Source organism: Gavialis gangeticus, unplaced genomic scaffold, assembly GCF_001723915.1.
Source record: "Gavialis gangeticus isolate Ggan-Ray unplaced genomic scaffold, GavGan_comp1, whole genome shotgun sequence".
In the NCBI taxonomy this organism is placed as follows: domain Eukaryota; kingdom Metazoa; phylum Chordata; order Crocodylia; family Gavialidae; genus Gavialis; species Gavialis gangeticus.
In genome coordinates, this window is record NW_017729016.1 from 6,911,885 (window position 1) to 6,933,617 (window position 21,733).

The window sequence follows — 21,733 nt, forward strand, 5'->3', positions numbered from 1 at the left end:
GTCCCCCCCGACTAGGTTGTAACAGGCCACTAGATCCCCCCTCAGCCTTCTCTTGTGGAGGCTGAACAGGTTCAGGTCCCGTAGCTTCTCCTTGTCCGGCCTGCCCTGCTGCCCCCTGATCATGCGAGTGGCCTCCTCTGGACCCTCTCCATGTTGTCCACATCCCTCTTGAAGTGCAGTGCCCAGAACTGGACACAGTACTCCAGCTGTGGCCTGACCAGTGCCGCATAGAGGGGGAGGATCACCTCCTTGGACCTGCTTGAGATGCATCTGTGGATGCATGACAAGGTACGGTTGGCCTTCCTGACATCAGGCAGGGGAAGAGGATTGCAGTGGTAGTTGGGGGTGAGACGTAATTTGTGACAGCCTGCCAAAAAGGTTGGTGGTGCCTGTGCTAGATGCTGCTGTGCAGCCACAGAGCTTGTCTGTACAGTATCACTTCGACAGTTGTTCACGTGGGCCGTCCCTGCAGCAGCTGCACTTCTCCTGTTGAAAGCTTCCCCTCTTCCAGGGGTATAGGCTGTAGCCATATTGGTCTAAAGACACAGGCAGACAAGGTTCTTTGGGCAGATGTGATATCTTTTATTAGACCAACTCAACTAGTTGGAAAAATTCTTTGCAAGCTTTCAAGTGCAAACACCCTTCGTGCAGAGCACATGCAGAGGAGTATCCCAGCACAGCCCACCTCTGTGCTGCCTCTCCAAGCTCTCAGGCACCTGGGAAGAGAATGCTGGGGGAGGGCTTGGACCTGGGGTTTTAGCTGCGTTTGCTTTCCTGTCTCTGGGTATTGTGCAAAATCACAGCGTCTCAGCTGGGTAAACACAGGTCAGTCTGAGACAGGATCTGCCTAATGACAGCCTCTCTGCTCAGCCACAGCAACAGCAGCTGGGGTGACTGGCTGGCCCTTGCCTTGTGGCTGGCAGGTTTGCAGGCACGGGCTCCAGCGTGCTCCTGATCCGTGTGGAAGCTGGTATCCTGCCGGCCTTCCTGCTGGAGCAGTAAGGTTTGTGTCTTCTGGTCCACAGCTGAAATTCTCCAGGCCAACGACCAACTCACGCAAGCACTCGGGTCCTACAAGCAGACTGTACTTGGCCACGACCAGGACAGCAGAGCCAGTGCCACAGGTAAAGAATCCTCCAGGGTCTGCTGACAGCTGCAGTGAAAACTCTTTCCCCCTACAGCATCTGAGTGGGTCTCTAATGGGCGTGGGGCCGAGACTGAATGTGGAGAGCATGCTAAAGATCACAGACAAGCATGAACCCCCCCCCCCCCACGCCAGTCAGCAAGCCCTGTGTGCACTCGGTGGCAGGGAGGCTGTTGGGATGCAGAGCACTGAACGCACAGGGACTATCTCTTATGCCTCGTCCTTCCTCCGTGCTAAAGGTGTAGGCGTACAGGGTTATCCTAGAGCTCTGTGTATTGACTGAGAAGGAAACTGCAAGGGGAAAATTAGTGGATTTGGCACCTTTTTTCCTTCTTTCTGATGTGAAAAACATTATTTTTTAGATTAGAAATTCCCATGTTCCTAGAAAGGCTGTGCTGGCTGGCTCTGCAGCAGCTGGAGCTGTAGTGAAAGGATGGCAGCTCCAAAGCTGAGGAGGTGAAGGCTGAGCTGTGGGGAGAAGGGATTTTGGCTAGTCTGTCCAGAGGACTGAGGTTTGCCAACAGCCATTGAGCTTTCAGGTTTTGTCCTTCCAGCATGGTGGGATTTCTGTGTGCTGCCTTCTTGGAGTCCTCCAGAAAAAGCAGCAGAAACGGGAACTATTCCTGATCCCTGTAAGTCAGGAAACCAGCATGGGGGCACAGGCCTGGTGCTTACCCCACCTTGTGCAGGGCAGGACCGGGGCAGACGTGCTAGAGGGCGACTTGCACTATTGTCTCACTGACCCACCCTTGGTGAGGGGCTGCATGCCCAATTATGTCAGTTCTGTTTATGGACAGAAGAGGAGTCGGGGGGGTTCTGCCACCTTCAATCCCTTTGACATGCCTGTCATGAACATCCCTGGGACCCTTCACCTCTTGGGGTTCTTGGGCTGACACCCCTGAGCCAGCCATTAACCCTTCCTGCTGTTCCTGCAGCAGTGCAGCCACCGCAGGGCACTGTGAAGAGCTACACACTCATAGACTTCTCAGAGCTGGATGCCACATCCCAGCTCCCCCCGGAGCCATGGGAAGACGAGGATGCTGCCTCCCGGCACAGCAGCACCACTTCTGCCTGCTTGCTTGAAGAAGAGCTGATGTTGCTAGGTTTGTGCGCAATGCCTCTACTCCCGTGAGGTCTTGGTATCTAGCATGGGCTCTGGCTTCCTCTTTCACATCTGTCCTGAAAGAGTGGATGCAGCCAGGTGTGGGGGATGCCCTGAGTTATCAGGGAGCCCGTTTTCCCTCACAGCATAGAGTCATGGTCTGACTTTGCTATTAGACCCCTGGGCTGCATCACCTGTGCTGACTGGTCTCTGCTTTTGCTGCTTCCCTAGGCCTCAGTGACTCCCTCATGATACAGAAGCCATCGCCTGAGTTCAGCTCCTTACAGGTGAGCGATGCCTGGATTGTCTAGCCCAGTGGCTTTCAACCTGTGGCCCACAGACCCGTGGGGGTCCACAGGCTATGTCTAGGGGTCTGTGAAAGATGACTATGGTCACAAATGTAAAGAAGTTGCACTGGTCAAGCTTGTGTATCTCCCACAGGGGGGCAATGCATGACAGTCTTTGGGTCTCCTTTTGACTCAGCCTGTCTCAGCAGTCACTGGCTGCAAGGTGAGAGGAAAACGGGGCAGAGAATTAAATGTCAGAATACTGGCCTGCAGGCGAGGGAGTGGGAAACAGCACTGGTTTGGACCATGCACCACAGATCCCCACAGGGTGAAACCGGATCTGCCAGAGCTGCGATCCTGCCTGCTAGGGTTGGAGGTGTTTCAAGACATTCCAGACCCTAGCACTGCAGACAGCAAAGGGACTTGACTGTCCTTCAAGAAGCTCCGTTTCTGTGGCAGACGGCTGCACTGTCTGTCTCCAGGGCCTTGTGATGCATAGGGGGTGGGGACGCTCGGGGTGCCTCTACAAGTGTCTGCACCCACAGAGATCCTGCCTGGCCAGGTGGGAAGGGACCAGCACTCATCTCTGTCCCAGCTGCAGCTGGAGAACAGCACTGCTTCTGCCAGGCTCATTTGTACTGAGATGATCACCTTTGCAGCCTGCCAGCCCCTGCCGCCAGCTGTTCAATGAATTCCTCCAGGGAGACTTGCCACCAAATTACCTCTAATCGCTCTGTTTCAGTTGCATTTAAAAACACAGCCTTGGCAGGATTTGTGCGTGCCCCTGTGTTTTGCTGCAGTATTTAGCTCTGTGGTACCGGCTCTGCAGGAACCTAAAGCTCCTTATTTTGCAGATGGCTGGGCACAATGGATACAATCAAACTGAGAATGCTGATACCCACCACAGCCCGGGGCTGGGAAATGGCTGGGAGGGCAGCTCTCCAGAGAAGAATATGCCTCGTGGCACAGCTGGGCAGCTGTCTTCACTGCCTGGGACAAAGCCATTTCCCTTGTAAGTCAAGTGAACGCAGGTCAGGTCTGTTTGGAGATGGGCAGTCCTGTGTTAAGACTGTGAGCTACAAGGGACCTTGTAGAACCCCCTAACTGTGGCAAGCAAGTGAAGGCAAACCGCCCCTGGTTTGGCACTGCACCCATTCCCCATCACTCAGAGTTTGATGCAACATTTATCCCTAGGTTTGCTTAATTGCAAACAAGGGTTTTCTCTGCAAAGTTTTCCAGGAGTGTGGAAGCTTTGTGGCTCGATGGATTAGTAACAAGCTGCTTCTGAGCTGGACACATGTACAGTTTAAACTCGAAAGCGCTTTGGACAGCTTTCTGCAGACCTTGCTGGAACATTCTCGAGGGCTGTCAGAGGAAACCTAGCAATTGGCAGGCCAAATTAATCGCCTGGAGATTGTAAGGATGGAAGGGACTGTAACAGGATCTGCCACAGAGAGTGCTGACGAGTGCTGAAGCAGCAGTTCCTTCAGTGTCCTGTAGAATCAGCACAGGCTTGACAATGACTCCCTTGAAGGGTCTGCTAGCAGATTCTTTGCACCCTGCAGGGCTGGGGGGCATGAGCAGACTGGAGGGACGCTGGGGGGAAGGGTCACCATGCAGGAGGGGTGGTTAGTATTCTGCATGCCTTTCCTTCCAGGAATTTATCACCCCTGAAATCATCCCTGCCAGATCTTCCATGTAGCTCTGCTGCAGACGTTTTGTTCTCCAGTCTCGCCTGTGACGTGAAACCTGCTGCTGCTTTGCAGGACTCTTCACTGGCAAACCTTTTTGTTCCCTTAGCTTCAATTAAACCAAGTAAGAGCAAAGGTTTCTGTGTTCCAGCCCTGCTCAATGCAGCCTACCCCCTGATCCCCAGCAAGTAGCAATTTTGCCATGGAGCAGCCTGAAAGGCAGAGACAGCTGATAGGGTGATACCCATGTCCCTGGCTCCCTGCCCACCTCTGGCTGACAGATTCCAAGCCCAGGAATGAGGGGGCACAGTTCTGGTGATGCCCCTGCAACCCCTTGTGACCTTTGTGTTTGAAATCTCCCGGTGGAGTCATTGCATCTTCCCAGCTGCTCTCCCCTGTGAAGGTATAGATTCACCCTTGAGCCTGAGTACAAGGGACCCACCCTTGAAATGGCCTTGGGTTCCCTGCTCACTAGCCAGGCTGCCTCTTGTACATTAACTTTGCAGCGGGCTTCCAAACCCAGCTGGCAGTAGCTCCTCTCATGCTGTGAGCAGCTCTCATAGATTGATTCATAGATTACAAGGCTGGAAGGGACCTCGGAAGATCATTGGGTCCAGTCAGAACAAGGCACTAGCAAATCAATGGGCTGCTGCTTTCCCTAGGAGTAAAAGAGGGCGGTGGTATCTCACTTCCTAGAGCGCTTGCAGCAACAGCATGTCATGGTAAAGGGGAGAGGCAAAGCCAAGGCCAGCAGTGCTCCATGGAGCTTCACAAGGACAGATTCACACTTACACATGCTCTGACTGCCCTTTTGTAAGTGAAGGGCTTGAGCTCACTTTGCATAGCTGGTGACTGAGCTGACAGCCTGGGCTCCCTGCTGCCTGCCACAAGGGCAGAGTGAAAGGGTAGAGGGAAAGATGGATATGGTTGTGGTTTACACTGATCTGCACTGTTGCTAGGGGAGTGTGTGGGCCTCCTGCAGGTCAGGGTTTACTGCTAGCTCTTGTTTGTGTGGGGCCAGTGCAGCCTGGCCTGTGCCTCACACGTTGCTCTCTCTGGCAGGTGACATCCCCCCCATCACCGTGTATGACCAGAATGGCTTCAAGGCCATGCTCCACTTCTCCCGAGACCCCGCTCCCAGCCAGGTGAACGTACTTGTGATGGTGCTCTCTCTGCTGAGCACCTCGGCTCAACCAATTCAGGACATCGTGTTCCAGGCTGCGGTCCCCAAGGTGAGAGGTGGGCTCAAAAAGTGAAGCTGGGCTGTTCAGAAGTGCCCTGGGTTGAAGCTGTGCTGTCTGTAGTGGGGCAGCTGCCTTGGCTGCTGGCAGGGGTGTAGCAACTAGACCTGCTCACATTCCCCTGAGCCCCTGTAGCTTTGGCTCCCCTGTGCCACTGGGCCTAGGCACTTGTCAAGCATCTGCCCCAGATGCAAAGTGCAGATGTCTGCCCTAGTACCAGGATCTCATATGTGGCTGCAGGACCCTCTGGGCTGCCACAGACAAGAGTAGCTCTCCTTCACCAAGACAGTGAAGGTGCTTTCCAGAGGCCTGCATAGACTGCTTGGGACATGCACCCCTCAGCATGTACCCATTGCTCCAGGTGCAAAACTCCAGCAGAAGGTGTCTAGGCAGCAGGCCGGTGTGCCTGTGACAAGCTACCAATCTTGGAATGGTCCCAGCACTGTCCAGCCATGATTGAAGCAAGCCTGTTTCCTCTCTCCTGGCAGGCAATGAGAATCAAGTTACAGCCAGCCTCGGGTTCTGAGCTTCCACCTTTCAACCCTCTGCTCCCCCCAGCTGTGATCTCCCAGGTCCTGCTGCTAGCCAACCCGAACAAAGTAAGTGGCAGTACCGCCTTTGAAGGGTACAATGAGCAGTTGGGCACATGGGGGGCAATGCTGTAGGGACAACTAGGCAGCCTGGGCTGCCTCAGGGAGCCCGAGTCCTTGTGCATGCAGTCATAGTCCCTGCTGGGTCAGGGACAAGAGCTGTGACATTAGGATGTAGGACAGCCCCAGGTGTGTTCGTTGGGCTGGCCCAGCCCCAGAGGGAGACTGCACGGTGGTGTGTCATACTCAGGAGGCGGAGGGTGGGGAACGGGTTCATCCACCATCTCTGCAGCCAGGTCAGCTCTCCGTGCTCCCCTGGGGGAGCTGAGGGCTTCTCTGGTGCTGCATTGCCTGTGGCCTACCACGTTCGCTGCTCCTGCTTGCTGGGGTCGAGGTAGTGCCCCTTAGCCTTGGCAGAGGGGCACAGACTTCAGGACCTACTGCTGTATGAGCCTCTCTCTCTTCCAGGACCCTATCCGACTGCGGTACAAGCTCATGTTCACACAGGGCGGGCGGCCCGTCAGCGAGGTGGGAGAGGTGACCGGCTTCCCTGAGGCAGAGCTGTGGGGCAGGAGCTGAGTGGCTGGGATGACAGGGTCAGACACTGCTGCCTGGCCTCACCGTAGCTGTGCCAGGGGATGCCTGGGCTCGTCATGAGTGCCTGCGGGGACCAGTGTGTGCAGTCAAGCAGGCACCTGCGTACTGGGGACAGCCCAGGCGCTCGGGCTCGCTCCTGTCTCCATGACTCTGTTTCTTGCACTTGCTCCAGGGCTCCCTGCGGGGCCTGGCATGGGGGCGCCAGGCTCAGCACAGCCCAGACTCCCCTGTGGGGGAGGAAGCAGCCCCCTGCCCTGCCCCAGGAGGCAGGCGCTCCTGTCCCACCAGCACTTCTTCTGCTGCTGCTTCCTGAAGTCCCCTGGGAAGAAGCCACTGACACCTCCTCTCTTCTCCTGTATGGTGCCAGGGCGCCTCCTCAACCGGCTTGGAGTGCTGCGGCAGTCTCCTCATCCCAGCCTTGCTCTCACTGGTGCCTGGGGCTCACAGCAAGGGGCCTGGGTGCCAGACAGCACCCCTGTGACTGGAGGTGGAGCCTGCCCCGCTGCCTCCTGGGCCCTGAGCCTACTGCTTCTCCTGCCTTCGTCTCCTCCGTGCCTTGCCAGCCCTCGTGGTGCCTCCGTGGCAGCCTCCTCCTGGGTGGGCCCCCTGGCCAAGCAGGGTCCGTGTCTATGCAAAGCCGGGGCTGCCTCGAGGGCTCGTTGGCTCCTGTCAAGTTTACAGCTGTTTAAAAACAAAACCCAGTGGATTTCGCTGTGCCAGCGTCCAGGCTCGTTCACGGTAGTGGGGGTAGCTCTGGGGGATCTCACCAGCAGCTGCTGCAGGGGTGGGGCTGGGCTGAGGTCCCCACGGTCTGCTTTGCCCTCAGCCTAGGAGGTGCAGGGCCTGCGGGTGACTCACTCCCGCGATCCCTGACATTACTGGGGCCAGGCTGGGGGGGGTCCATGGGCCACGCGAAGCCCCTTCCCAGGGCTTTCGAGGGTCTTCACACCTCCCTCGTCCTGCGATACCGCCTGCTACGGCACACCAACGGGATGGCCAGTACGGTGGCCGGGGGGAGGGGCCCACACCGGCTGGTACAGTGGCCAAGAAGCCACTCTGGTAGGGCTGGTTGGTACGGTGGCCGGGGGGGGGGGGGGAACACAAAGCAAGATACGGTGGCCGAAAGGGGGCTCAGCGGGGGAACATGCCCATGCGGTGGCCTACAGGGGAACACACAGCGAAGGAAACAGGCCCGTACGGTGGCTGAGAAGGCACTGACTGTAGAGGCCGGGCGGTACGGTGGCCGAGAGGGGGCGCAGCGAGAAAACAGGCCCGTACGGCGGCCGGTGGGCGCCGGGCGTTTCCCGGCAGCCCTCGCGCGGGGTGTAAACAGCTAACATGGCCGCCGCTAGGTCCTTGTGAGCGCGGGCCGGGCCGGGAACGTTGGTCGGGCGAGCTCGGGGCCGGCTCCAGGGAGCCCCTGCTGGGGCGTGCTGCGGCCGGGATGGATTTCTCCAGGTTCCTAGCTGACGACTTCGAGGTGAAGAGCTGGGTGAACGGGGCCTTCCGAGCCGGACAGCAGGACGCGCCGGGCAAGGTGGACGCGCACGCGGCCACGCTCGTGATGAAGCTGCAGCTCTTCATCCAGGAGGTCAACAACGCAGTGGAAGGTGACCGAGCTCCACCGTGCTCCTTGAAGCCTTGACTGTATCAATGAGACCCGCCAAAGAGCTGGGGAAAGTCCTTCCTCTGCCCCTCTGCCTAGGGTGTCATCGGACCAGCTTCTCTGGGGAGGTGCGACATCTTTTATTAAACCAACTGAATAGTTGGGAAAAACGTTCTTGGCAAGCTTTGGGGCGCAAATACCCTCCTTCTCCCAGGTGGAGGGAGAGTTCGTGCCCAAAAGCTTGCCAAGAACAATTTTTCCAGCTATCTAGTTGGTCTAATAAAACATATCAATGAATGTAGAACTGTAATATAAATGTAAGCAAGAATACAAATATGACAGTAAAGTAGGGCCAGCCATTATAAAAGCATTATTCCTGCTCCAAAAAGTGACATCCTCAAATACAAATACGCATAGGTGGTAAGGCCGGAAGGGATCTTGGAAAATCATCATGTCCGGCCCCCTGCACCAAGCAGGAAAGGTGCTAAATCAAATTAAATTGAATCATATATGGTGATAAAGCATAAGCTTATGAAAACACTGGTCTGCAATTGATCACAGTGCAAAACAAATGTAGTGATAAGAGTTATCAGTCATATCAACAGTAAAGGGTGTTTAGCTCTGATCGCTTCAGCCTTATAAGCAAAAGTTGTGAGACAGTTTACTAAACATGTAGCTGTTTGCTGGAGAAATAACAGGTATCGCATCTCCCCAAAGAACCTTGTCTGCCTCCATCCTTAGACCAACACGGCTACAACCAACAGCTTTAAATTAGACTTGTAGGAAGATGTTGTGATCTAGGTGATGGTGCTAGGAGGAGCCAAGTGCGTGTGTGTATGTGGGGATATCTGCTTGTTAAGCTGCTTTCAGTGTCTCCTGACCTGCAGCATCTTTGGCTGTTTCAGGTCAGACTGGTCTCAAAAAGGATTGTCCCTGATGCTTGGCATCCCCTGCCACTATAGATCTGGGAGGCTTTATTGGTTATAGCATCAGGCCCTCAGGAATTTGTTCACATTTGTGAGGGTTTGTCTCATCCTACTTTACTGCTTTTTGTCCCTGCAGAAACAAGTCACCAGGCGCTTCAGAACATGCCGAGAGTCCTGCGGGACATGGAAGCCTTGAAACAGGAAGCAACTTTCTTGAAGGAGCAAATGATCCTTGTGAAAGAGGATATTAAGAAATTTGAAGAGGACACAGCTCAGTCAATGCAGGTAACTCGTCTCCTTGGTTAGTATCATCAGTGATTCCCTGGCTGGGTATGATTGCCCCAGTCTCTTGTATTGAGCAAACCTCAAGACTGGGAAGCTTTATGAGAAGATTGTCTGTGTTGCAAATCCAGGAGGGCTGTGCTAGCTCTGCAGGAGCTTGAGCTCAGGGGGTTGTGAACACAAAAGGGAAAGAACGTGGTGTTAGAAGTCAGCCTGCTTATAGGATTATTTGCTTTCTGGATTGCTGAAGCCATCCTGTTGCACTGCAGCACATCCCGAGGCTGTGGGATCCTGTGTGCGATGAGCCTTTGTGTCTTTTTCAAGCAGGACAGACAGTGAAAGCCCTTATGGTTTGGTAGCTTCTTTGCACTACAGTAGTTCCATTCCTTTCAGCTGCTTCAGGTTTTCAGTTCTTTTTGAGGAGTGTCAAAAATTGTTGTGGAGATGTTCTTCGTCTCTTTGTGAGTGAGTGGTGATGCTTATTCAATACAAAGGCAGTTGGATTTCCTAGAGCTGGATGGGGCATGGGGAGACCAGTGAAAGGCTTTTCTCAGGCAGATGATGACCACTCTATGGTGGAATTGTGAGGTGGAAACATGGGGGACTAGGGTGACATCTTTTTATCCATTCTTATATGCGCTGAGTACCAAAGAAGTGCATGGTGAATGCAGGACCCTTTCTCATCTCTAAGACGAGTGTAAGCCACCAAAAAATAGAACAAACTGTGACAGAAGCTGTCGTGAACTTGTTCTCCCAAGTGACTGAGCTGTGAAGCACAGAAACCTTGATTGTCTAATTCAGTTGCTCTCGTTATTTATAGTGTGCTGCGGAGTGTTTCTCATATAGAATGGATACTTAAGATATTTAATTAAGAATTCCAACCTAGCTTAAGCTTTTTCAGCATGGACATTGATTTTAATCTCTTGGAGAAGGAAATTCTCTTGTTTTGTGCAAGTCCCCTGAATTGTGCCTTGTGAATCCACCTTAGCCAGCTTCCTCATGAAACTACTGTTTTGCTATTTCATCTGCTGTTTAAACCTATGCACAATAGAGCAGACCTGCTTCCGTTCCCAGATCAAACAGCTTGCATGTTTGCCTCCCATTCCATTGGGCAACAGCTTCATCTCTGTTTCAGGTCCTGGTGGAGATCGATCGAGTGAAATCCAGAATGCAGCTGGCTGCCGAGTCACTCCAGGAAGCAGACAAGTGGAGCACGCTGAGTGCAGATATTGAGGAGACCTTTAAAACTCAGGTGGGTCCTGGCATGAACCTGACCATTTCCAGACCTTTGTCCATTGTTGCTTCCAGAATGTTGTAGTGAAGCCTGGGACTTGTTTGCTACTGTCCTGATGAGCCCTGTAACTTGCTTTGGTGGCAGGACGTGTCTGTGATCTCTGCCAAGCTAACCAGCATGCAGAGCAGCTTGGCAATGCTTGTGGACACACCGGACTACTCAGAGAAATGTGTGCATCTTGAGGCACTGAAGAACCGGCTGGAGGCCCTGGCCAGCCCTCAGATTGTCGCCACATTCAATGCTCAGTCTGCAGGTCAGTGCAGCTCAGCTTCTTTTGTTTTTAATATAGATCGTTTATATGCAGGCAGAGGGGAAGCTGTCTCCTAAGGAAAATTAGGATGCTCTAAACAGCAGTGGGGGGTGGAGCAGCCTTTTCGATGAGCTGGCAGATTGGGATAGCCTTGTCCTTCCTGATCACCCTCTCTACTGCTGAATTTGTCCTTTGTTCTTTTCTGCCCTGCTCCTTGTTTTGATCCTTTTCTCTGTACATGCTTTTCTTCCCTGGCTCTAATGTGTTTGGCTGGGGTGAGGGGGAGAGGGGTGTTGTCTGCCAGAAACCTGGCTGTTGCTTGGAGCAGGGATGAACAGCTTAGGGCAAGTGGCCTGAAGCTTGGGGTGTGTTAGATGTTCACATGCCTGCTATGTCTGAGGGCACTGGGAGCAAAGGGAGAGATTGGCTGCTTTCAGCAACTGGCTGCAGCGTGGCCTGCAGTCACAGGCAGACACTAATGAGTGTGGTGGTTGGGGTTATGCAATTTTCCATTATGCCCCTGAACAACGCCCAGGTTAGCAAGGTGCAGCTGGTGTGTATCTAGGGTCTCTGCAGTTGCCTAACTGAAGTGCTGCCAAATGTATCCAGTGCAGATCCATGTTGTAGCCAAGGGGCAAATTCATTTGGAAATGGCTTGACTCTCTATTGCCTTGTAAAGTTGCATTCTAAAGGGAGGGCATTTTTGGTCTGTACTGACTACCTGCCCCTATCTTCATGCCATCAGCATCTTGCCTGGGAAATGTTATCTATTTCTCCTGTTCCAGTAGGACCTAAAAGCCCCAGTAGGTATCAGGTGCTGTTGTGCTGGGTGCTACATAAACTCAGGCCAAGAGGTGGTCCATGCCCCAAGGAACTTGCTGTCTAAGTGAAAGCGTTGGTATTGAAAGCTTTGTATGCTCAGGTTCTTAACAGAGACACTTGACCTTTTCCCATCCCACTACCACCACCATCTCCTCTCCTCTTTCCCCTTCTCACTCCTCTTCTGTCTTTCCCTGCCACTCCTTACTCTGATCTCTTTCCTCAGGTTGTGCTCCTCACTGTTCCTCTTTAGTTTCTGTATCCTGTTGCTCTCATAGGGTGCCTGGCCTTTTGTAGGCAGAGGCAGGGGTACAGTAAAGTTTCAGAAAGTCTTCTCCCTTTTATGGTGAAAGCCCCCCAAAAAGAGCAGGTTAGAAACAACCAGCTTGATGCTAATGCTCCTTAGCAGGATCTCCAGGTGGCTGTGATAGGAAACTGCCAGCAGATGGCACCTCTGCACTGGACATGTGTCTTTTACTTGGGCCAGTTATTCAGGGTGTTTCACTGGCTTTGAGGTAAATACAGCTGCTTGCATATTTCCCTGCTCAAGTCCCCTCTGGAGCAGCTGGCAAATGTACTTTTCCTTTCCTTTGCTAGCATTTCTCGGGCTTTTCTAAGGTGGAGTTTTTGTTGGACCCTGTAGTGCAACCCTAGTGCAATCCAGCAGCAAAACAGAAACAAGGTTTTAAACTGGTCATTGAAAACACTTGTGAACCCAGCTGCTTGCTGTAGAGACAGCCATAGTCACTGCTCCAGATATACAGAGGGAGCAGGGAGCTCTGGCAAGTCTGGATTGGCAAGATTTGAGAAAGTTCTAGCTGGGTCACCGGTCAAAGTGAAGAGGCCGCTAATTTGGGTGTTATTGCAGGGGGTCAGTGAAGGCAGAACTGCAGACCTGCCAAGGCCTGGAGAACCCTACTTGTGCATGGGGAAAAGACACCAAATCTTTAGAAGGTTTCCTACTGTTACTGGGGGCTGGAGTCACTGCCTTACTAAGGGAAGTTGAAAACTCATTGATCAGTGTTCTTCACTGCCTACACTATAAGCATAGATTCAGAGGGCCACTGTGCTCCTAGCTGGAAGGAATGGGGTACTCTGAGGGTCTCATCGCTTTCTCCACATACTGTGATGCAATCCCCTCCCCACCCTACCCCACCCCACTGGATCCAGGCTCTTCTGTTCTTGGGGTGGAAGATTTTTTGTCTAATTTGTGTGTCATGCAGGTTGGAAGCTGACCTGTTAATTGATGTTTGGTGCTTTTTCTTTGTTTAGATCAGGCCAAAGTGTTTGTGAAAGTCTTCACTGAGATCGATCGGATGCCCCAGCTCCTTGCATATTACTACAAGTGTCACAAGGTATGCGTGAGTCTCCTTTGAACCGGGGCTAATGAAATATGGCATTGTTACTTGCTGTAACCTGTAGGGGGAGCTGCCATTCTAGGCATGTCACTTGTCCAGGTAAACTGAGGATGGAGTCCCCTGTCTCATCCTCTTGAGCCTGCTCCTGGTGCTGCCAGCTTTGGTTACTCCCCCCGGGGGTGGGGGACTTTGGGAATAAGTTTCCAGAAGACTCCTTGTGTGCTTTCCCCAAGCAGCAAGCATTCTGCATGAGAAGGACACTTGTCCAGAAGTTTTCTGTGCCCCAAGAAAGTGTTTGCTTTTTTTCCTCCATTCCTAGCTTGGGGTTTCTGGTAGAAACTTTACTGGAACTTGCTGGCTGCCGAATTTTGCAAGCTTTTGTCAGGCAAGGCTGGAGAGTGGAATTCTGGACAGTTGGGTGATCTTAACCTGATCCTTCAAAGCCTCTCATCACTGTGGCTTGTGGGGGGATTAGGTTCAGGGCAGGGACCTGCCAAATACTTCAGCTGTGGTGTTGGTTTCAGTCTCATTTATGAGCAAAATACCAATGTTAATTAAACCTGTGAATGGGCCAAGAAGCCATTAGCTTCATTTTAGAAGCCTGAGACCCTTTCAAGGTGCAGTACTATAGCAAGGGCACTCACTGTTTTTGAGGACAAGCAGCTTGCATTAGAATTGTCTACTCGAGGTACGTAGGCCCAGTTCTGTAATGTGTGACTTCTGCTACCCTTGCAGGTGCAGCTGGTGGCAGTCTGGCAGGATCTTTGTCAGAGCGATTTAAGCCTGGATCGGCAGCTGACTGAGCTGTATGACACTCTGCTTGGAACATGGCACTTGCAACTCCAGTGGGCCATGCAGGTACAGGTGTTACTAGCTAATGTCAGTGCAGTGCATAGGAGGGCACAGGACAGGGATGAGCATGGGCCTTCTAGTGATAATAAAGCTTGGGCTGTCCCAGTCTGTTCCTCTCTGATAGAGGACAGGCTTGGAGCTTCTTTCAGGTTCTAGCGCATCTGCCCTCACAGACAGGACTAGAGCGCTGACTAAACCAGGGGCAGCAGCACTGTGTTGTGGCTGTTAGAGCTGCTCTATCTCTTTTATCTCTATCTTAAGTGAAATCTAATTAGTCAGTACTGCATTTTGTACTGTTGCAAAACCTTTGAAATTCCTGAATTTCATTATTGCTGGGCCTGGAGGAGACCCTGGAGGATCACTCGACTGGCTTGTGGGGTTCTGTCTGAGTAGTGGGGGGGCTTCTGCCATCAGCCTGCAGCACTGTGCAGTACAAGAAAACTGGAACGGCAGTTTACCTTGCACACCTCCCCTGAAAGGTAGTTTGCTTCCCTCCACATTGACCTGGAAACTTTGTGCCAGATCTTGCTGAGCCCATAGGAGTTCTCACCCATGAAGGGTAAGGGAGATTTTTATCTCCAGATTATGTAGCTTGTAATAAGTCTTGAGACTCTTTCCTGCAAAGAAAGCCAGCCCTTTCTTGAAATAATGTATTTTTCCCTGCATAATAATTAGACATGAATCATAGTTCAGATGTTGACTTATTTACTGCCATGTTTTGTTGGAGCTTGCTTTTGTGATGGGGCTTGCCATCAGGGCCAAAGCTTGTATCACCCTTGGGTTTTTTTCTGAGCCTTCATTTGAACAATCCTTTGGTATAAGTCATTTCTCTTTCCCATTCTACCTCCTGTCCAGGCCTTCCCACTGTGGGTTAGACCCAGGTCTGACAGTGAGATGTACAAGTGCTGAGAGACAGAAGCTGGTTAGTCAGTCAGACAGAACATAAGATGAGCCCCTGCAGGTAAAGATGAGGGCTGTATCTTGGGAACACGGAGCTGGCCTTATTGTGGTCTAAGGGCAAAGGTTCCTAGTAGGTTACATCTGTCTGAGTCTAGAATATAGTCCTTCCCAGCACTAGCCTCTGCCTGCCCTTGCTGTGGGATGCTCTGTCCCATTTCCTCATGCCATATGCATTCTAAGGTGCTTCTTTAAACTATGTTTAAAGGCAGAGACCCTGTTTGCTACTGCACTGCTGTTCCATTGCCCACTGTTTGCCTGTCTTTCACTGGTCCCATCTCTCATCAGCCTTATAGATTTGTTGCTGCCTTAGACAAAGTGCTGAGTGAATGACAACTCTGTCCCCATGCAGTGTCATCAGCCTCCTCTGTACATAGGCCTGTCTTCAAATATACTCACCAGCACTAGTTGGGATTGCACTAGCTAGAGAGGATCCAGTGGCGTGTCTGTATGCACAGTGTAATGTTCTTGGCCTGCCTAAGCTGCCTGCAGATAAGCATGCTCCACGGTTCTGCTTTGGGGTAATTTGACTCCCACACTCCGTGCAGGACTCCTGTGAGCTCTCGCATGGTTTTTGTTGACCAGACTGCTCTGCCAGCCTTCATGGGAAGGCATTGGCCTGTGGCTGAGGCACCAGGGCTCTGTACAGAACCTGTGGGCTGCTTTCTGTTGCCAATAGTATTTCCTTGAGGTGATGTAGGCTCTGCTAATAGCTTTTTTTGCTCACGCAGGTTTTCAAGAACCCCCACGAAATCGTGACTGTGCTGGTGATCCAGACGCTAGGGGCATTGGTACCTTCCATCCCTGTCTGCCTCAGCACTGCAATGGAGCGAGCAGGTCAGGAAACAAAGCTGACGAAGCTGCTGGAGCTCTATGACACCACCCTGCACTTTGCACAAGGTCTGGAGGTTGCGATGCTGCCTAATCTACGTAAGGATTGTTATTTTCAGTGTTCTGCTTTGCTGCGTACGGTATTTGTGTAATCCTCTGTTAAGTCCTGGGGTTTTCTCCATGGAAAGTACTACTTCAGAAATGCAAGGCCATTGTATTTATTCTACAGAATTTACTTGGTACATGGTGTTTGTACCAAAACATGTTTAACTTGCTCTAAATATGTTGACACAATCACAATTATGTTTACTGAAAGAGAGCTGATATCGCCTCAGTGCCTTGAGTAAATAATACTTATCACTTTTCTTTAATGAGTGTTAGCATTTCTTTCCCCTCAGACAGAAAAATTGAGTTAAAGAAGCTGCTTGACTAGTTTGGACCACAGCAGCCAAAGATTTGGGTAGTTTCCTGAGCTTATACCATACTTCTGTAAACAAGAAGTTGTTTGCTGTCTCAAATGCTGCAAGGGAAGTTTTGTTTAAAAAACATTTTCTTTGGAAGTCAGAAAAATTGAAGGTGCCTTTCTGTTGATCCATGTGGTTTAGTAGAGCCAAATTTTAGCCAAAATAAACCACTGGGCCAAGCTTTATTTCTGAAATATGTATCAGCCTATTGCCTAAAAGGCTCAAGGTGCCTTGCAGGACAGGTAGATAGCATTTTCCCTGCCTTGAGGCATTTGTGGTCTCATTTCAGAAATGACTTGGTGGGCGATGGTTGCAAACTGCGAGAGATGAGGGAGGAGAGAGGATGAGGGCATCAGTATCCAGACCACGCAGTAGTAATTTAGGCTCATGTACAGTTTTAATCTGTGCTTATTGTAGGATAATCTTAATTTGGCAGGGTCCCCTGAAAGGCAGCTTTTGGGACCATCATATTTTACAGCTGATGTGTCATCTCTAATGCTGTGTTTCCTGCCTTTGGTTGCTTTCTGACTCTGTCTTCAGCTATGTAATCCTAGCTTTTTAACTAATTGCATTTAATTGTGATGGCTTTGGCATTCCAGGAAGTGTGGCTGTTTCATCCGTGTACTCTGCCTATCCTTCTGATTCAGTATTAACATTCACTACAACCCACTGGTTGTACTTAACTGGGATAGGTAGCAAAGAATTTGGAAAAATGAGGCCAAAGTCTGTAAGACCATGGATTATAGGAAACTAGGCACTGAACAGTTAGCTGAGTAAAAACAGCATAATTTATTTACGTATCAGCTTGCCAGAAGGTAGTGTGCTTCTAAAACAACATAGTGGAGCAGAAATGGTCCAAGAATAGGGAAGCTGAGTGATGGATTGGCAAGGAGATATAGGTTTCAGGTTCACTCAGTCTTGGCTGGTAGTGACTGTGCAGGGGCCTACGTGGAATGAGTTGGTGTCATTCATTTGAGGTAGGGATCAAGACCCATTAGGCTGGGTCAGACACAAGTTTGGGCTGATGCTGCATTTTGTCACTGGATAGTGGAGGCTGGGATGGGTGACAGCTGGCAAAAAGTCCAGTGGCTCAGTTTGGTCTTGGGCTTCCCAGAATATGACTTAAAATTCCCTCAAAGTGCTTCTGGAATAGGAGATCTTGGCCTTACCCGTTTGCTAAAAAAGTGCTCAGTTCAGCTTTACAGCTGTAGGCATTGTTCCAAGGTGTATCCCAAGGCACTTGGTACACTGGGTGTCTGCACACAGCTCTGTGAAGGTGTACTGCGTGCCACTTCAAAACAGCTGCTTTAGCAGCATGCTCATTTTTTATAATCTAGGCTTCTGATTCCTTGCAGAAGAACATAACTTGGTAAAAGTGATGGAACTGGTGGAAGTGGTATATGGTCCATATAAGCCCTATCAGCTGCAGTATGGAGACCTGGAAGAAGAAAACCTCCTCATCCAGATCAGTGCAGTGCCCCTGGTAATGTAATGTTCTCTCCTTCCTCTGCATATTATAAGGTCACGGGTCACTGCAGGCTGGTGGTTGATGCATTTGTTTTGAGTCCATAGCTGCCTTGCTAATCTCCTTAGGGTGATCAGAAGGGAGCATGTTACCATTGGTGAAATGCCCTGCTTTCATCAATGATTACTAGACCAGCTAAGGAGCGTATTCCTGTGAACTATGCCAAGATGTGGTGTGATGTTGTTATTTCAGGGGAACTCCTAAAAGGAGGGGTGGGGATGAACCTTGTGTGTCTTCTGTTGTTCAGGAGCACTGGGAAGTAATTGACTGTGTCCAGGAGCTGAACCACTCAGTGAACAAAATCTTCAGCTTGGCTTCTGCAGCCATCGACAACTGCATGAAACTCACTGATGGACTGGGCGTGTGTGGACTCCTCAAGGCCCTCAGAGCTCTTTTTGCCAAGTAAAGCAGTTCTGTTTTGCTAGCATGCTGCTCCCAAGAGTGAGGGAGTGTTCAGTGGGTGGCTGAACATGGGGAGGGGAGGGGGTTTCTTGTATTGTCAGCACTCAGGCATGTTTTATATAGATTGAGAAAGCACTTTGCATAATCCCTGTCTGCATGATCTCCTGTTCTGCCACTTATCTCAGCCAGCAAAGATGTCTCAACGTGTTGTTTCCAGTGAAAAATGAGAGATACGTGGCAACAGAAAATGCTCCTAACCAGCAGTTCCCAAATTCTGACAGATTGCGTACCACCCATTTAAAATAATACAAACTTAAGTACCACCAGCAAACTTTTGTCATCTAAAGTAATTATAATAAATCTGTTAATGCATACCACTGACAGGTGGTCTGCATACCACTGGTAGTACATGCATCACAGATTGGGGACTGCTGTACAGCTGCAATCGGGCTGAATTTGTCTGCAGCAGCCTGTAGGAGGAGTGGGGTGGGGGCTAAATTAAGACAGTTCCCAAACAAAATGCTCCCTGTCCCTTGCTTCCCCTCTGGAGAGGCAGGAGAGAGAACAGATGTTGCTCAGTGCATGACTGCAGTGGAACAGGAGCAGCCTCAGAGGCTTTGGCTCATCTTTTCTAGAGCTGTCGTTATGGCTTGTGACAGCAGGAATTCCCTGCTGGCAGTGCTGCAGGTTGGTTCCCTGTTGTGGATGCAGAGCAGGCTACTGTGACTGGTGCGCTGGGCTCCTCTCAGCCCCTGTGTAGGTTTGTCTGTGTCACTAGTCACCACGTATACCTGTGGGGGAGCTTTAGCAACAGCACCCAAACCCACATTCGCCCTCCAACCTTCATTTACCCCAGTCACTCAGCCTTTGACTGCAGGCACAAGTGAGGTATACATGGCCCTGCACAGTTTGCAGGCCTCTGGGCACCCTTTACTGCAGTCTGGCAGAGCACAGTTTGGGAGTTGCTGGGGCAGGGCAGTGAATGCCTTCTCTGCACTTCCCCTGTGAAGGGCATCTTGTTCTTTGCTCCTTGTTTGAGACAAAGAGAGCAGCTTGCAGCAAATGCTACTGTCTTGCTCTACAGCCTGAGGGCTTTTTCCATGCCTTTTTTTTGCTCTGTTTCTCCCATAGGTATGCATCTGACTTCACCAACACTTTGCAGTCTGTACGGAAGAAATGCAAACTGGATGATATCTCTTCAGATTCCCTCTTCCAGGAGGACTGGACTGCATTCCAGAACTCCATCCGGTAAGGGGGTGGGCAGAGTTGGGCTCCTGGGACAGCAAACACTGAAGCTGTCACTTAGCGTTTGGCCCTGAGTCAACTCTGAGGTTTGTGTGAAAACTGAAGGGGTAAAAAGTTACCCTAAGATGGGATTCTTCTGGGCTGTGGTGTTTAGCTTCCTTTTCTCTGGGTTTGGCAGGCCTTCCTTGGAAGAGGGAAAATCCCTACTCTTACCCCATTTTGGAACCAAGGCTCAGATCCACAAAGCACTTAAGCACCTAACTCCTGAACACCTTGGTGTACCTGACCCCAGTCCTTGCTGCTAATGCTGACTCTTCTTTGCCCCTTCCTCTTTAGGTCTAATTGGAGTGAAATTTAACACATGCTTTTGTTCCTGACAGGATATTAATGAAACCTCTCTAGCGTTCTCTCATTTGACCCAGTCTGCCCGCCAGAATGACACAGATGTGGGCAGTAGTCTTTCTAATTCACCTGCTTCTGTAGAGCGAGGCTGCTTGATGAGGCGAGGGTGTGACCTGGGTGATGAAACTGGTTGCAAAACTAGAGTCATTTTTGTTCTTAATTTTTAAGGGTGTCTCTTCCAGGGAATGTAGCAGTGATGGATTTACGGGCAGCTTACTAAACCTCAAGGCAGTTAGAGGCACGACTACTTTATCTCTTGGATTGCAGCCACTTTAAGGCTCAAGGAAGGAAGGACACTCTCTGTTATAGGCCTCTGATAGGATCTGCTGTAAGGTTTACTTGATATCAGACAGTTGTGGTTACGATGTGACCCACCTTATTCAGATTTTGAGAGCGAAGCACTGGGCTATGCCTACCTTGCACCTGTGGTAGCAGCCCTAGATAGTTGCTGCATTTGAAATGCCATATAGCCCAGTCCTTGGAATCTGTAGTTAATGGACAAGCTGAAAGAGCAATGTCTCCCCTCAGGAGAGCTCTTGCTTCTCCTCAATGATGAGTTTTTCCTTCAAGCCTCTTGTATAACAGAGCCAGGTGAAGGGAGGGAGACTTGGTGCTGTCTGCCCCAGGCGTGACCACGTGGCATATTTTGTTCTTCTGTCTCCCAGAATAATAACAACTTGTGGCGAACTCCTTCGGCAGTGCGGGGACTTTGAGCAGCAGCTAGCAAACAGGTAAGGAGGGCTGGAATGACCACTTGTGTATCCAGGCTAAAGGAAACAGCCCCCAGGGGCTCCCTCTTTAGGCAGGTGGCCAAGGGAATGTGAGAGCCTTTCGCTAATCACAGCGAGCAGGTTGACTGATTTAGTGGATGGTGTCTGTTAGCTGACACCATGTCTGCCAAGATGCAAATGTGTAACAATGGCTGATAAAATGTAGGGCTGAAATTAAAAGAAGGCACTAGCTTGAAACATTGCAGGTTATTCAATGATACTGGAAGAATATTTTTTCCCCTTGTGCACAATTGGCTAGAAGCTTTGCTTCCCCTCTGCCTCCCCCAGCCACCAGAGACTGGCCACAGCTGGGCACTGGATGGAATGGACCACACTCTGAGGCAGTATAGGATCCTCTTTGGGCTGCCTGGCCTGCGTCTTGCCCACATGTTAAGACAAAGGGGCCTGGTTTGGGGGTGAGAAGGAATTTGTGCCCCCCCCCGCGCTCAGACTGGTAGGGCCCTGCCACCCTCTGCAGCACAGAGCATGGTCCACCTGACATAGCTCTCCTAATCAACTCCCTGTTGTTTCTGGCACCTGTGCCACAAGTGGCACCTTCATTTTCCCCTCTTGCTTTCTGCCCCTTGTGCACAGGTCAGGGCTGAAATGCCTTTAACTTAATGGAGTCCTTGGGGGATGTTGGGGGATCTGGGTGGAATCTAATGGCCTCTGATAAACAGCAGGTAAGACAGGTGAGATCTGCTGGTCTCATCTAGTCTTAATGCTGAGGGACTGTTAGAGAGAGAGAGAGGGGGCCATGGATAGGAGAAGTGGGCCAGTGCAGATGCTTTGCTGCATAGGATTGAGGCATTTGCATTTGTTCCGTGGTAGCAGGTCAGTCAGGTTTCCATCAGTTGTTGCTCTTGGGAGCCTCTGGTGTTCCTCTGAGCAGTGGATTGGTGCACCTGTGAACTTGTCTGCTACAGGCACCTTCCATGGCAGCCAGGACCATCTTGGTGACCTTGGAGAGCTCTGAGAGCTGTGCAAAACAATCACAGCTCCCAAAGCTTGCAGCAGTGCCCATGTGCAGCAGTGCTGAGGCTGCTGTGTGTTCCAGAGAGGATAGTCTGCCAAAGGGCATTCTGTTGGTAGGGCACA

At 51.1% G+C, this 21,733-nt stretch overlaps 2 protein-coding genes across 2 annotated transcripts in view; both read left to right on the forward strand.

Annotated features, from left to right (window-relative positions):
* The window catches only part of GGA2 (golgi associated, gamma adaptin ear containing, ARF binding protein 2), a 23,457-nt gene extending 16,355 nt beyond the window's left edge, over positions 1–7,102 (forward strand). The window contains exons 9-16 of the mRNA XM_019512797.1: positions 1,026–1,124; positions 2,080–2,247; positions 2,478–2,533; positions 3,388–3,545; positions 4,191–4,348; positions 5,287–5,456; positions 5,954–6,064; positions 6,524–7,102. Coding sequence (XP_019368342.1) covers positions 1,026–1,124; positions 2,080–2,247; positions 2,478–2,533; positions 3,388–3,545; positions 4,191–4,348; positions 5,287–5,456; positions 5,954–6,064; positions 6,524–6,634 — 1,031 coding nt within the window. The 3' untranslated portion in view covers positions 6,635–7,102. The remainder of the gene's footprint in view (positions 1–1,025; positions 1,125–2,079; positions 2,248–2,477; positions 2,534–3,387; positions 3,546–4,190; positions 4,349–5,286; positions 5,457–5,953; positions 6,065–6,523) is intronic.
* Positions 7,103–8,022: 920 nt separating this feature from the next.
* COG7 (component of oligomeric golgi complex 7) overlaps positions 8,023–21,733 on the forward strand; it is a 28,272-nt gene continuing 14,561 nt past the window's right edge. The window contains exons 1-11 of the mRNA XM_019512796.1: positions 8,023–8,262; positions 9,321–9,469; positions 10,602–10,718; positions 10,845–11,013; positions 13,102–13,184; positions 13,923–14,045; positions 15,728–15,926; positions 17,647–17,774; positions 18,064–18,218; positions 19,350–19,466; positions 20,531–20,596. Coding sequence (XP_019368341.1) covers positions 8,097–8,262; positions 9,321–9,469; positions 10,602–10,718; positions 10,845–11,013; positions 13,102–13,184; positions 13,923–14,045; positions 15,728–15,926; positions 17,647–17,774; positions 18,064–18,218; positions 19,350–19,466; positions 20,531–20,596 — 1,472 coding nt within the window. The 5' untranslated portion in view covers positions 8,023–8,096. The remainder of the gene's footprint in view (positions 8,263–9,320; positions 9,470–10,601; positions 10,719–10,844; positions 11,014–13,101; positions 13,185–13,922; positions 14,046–15,727; positions 15,927–17,646; positions 17,775–18,063; positions 18,219–19,349; positions 19,467–20,530; positions 20,597–21,733) is intronic.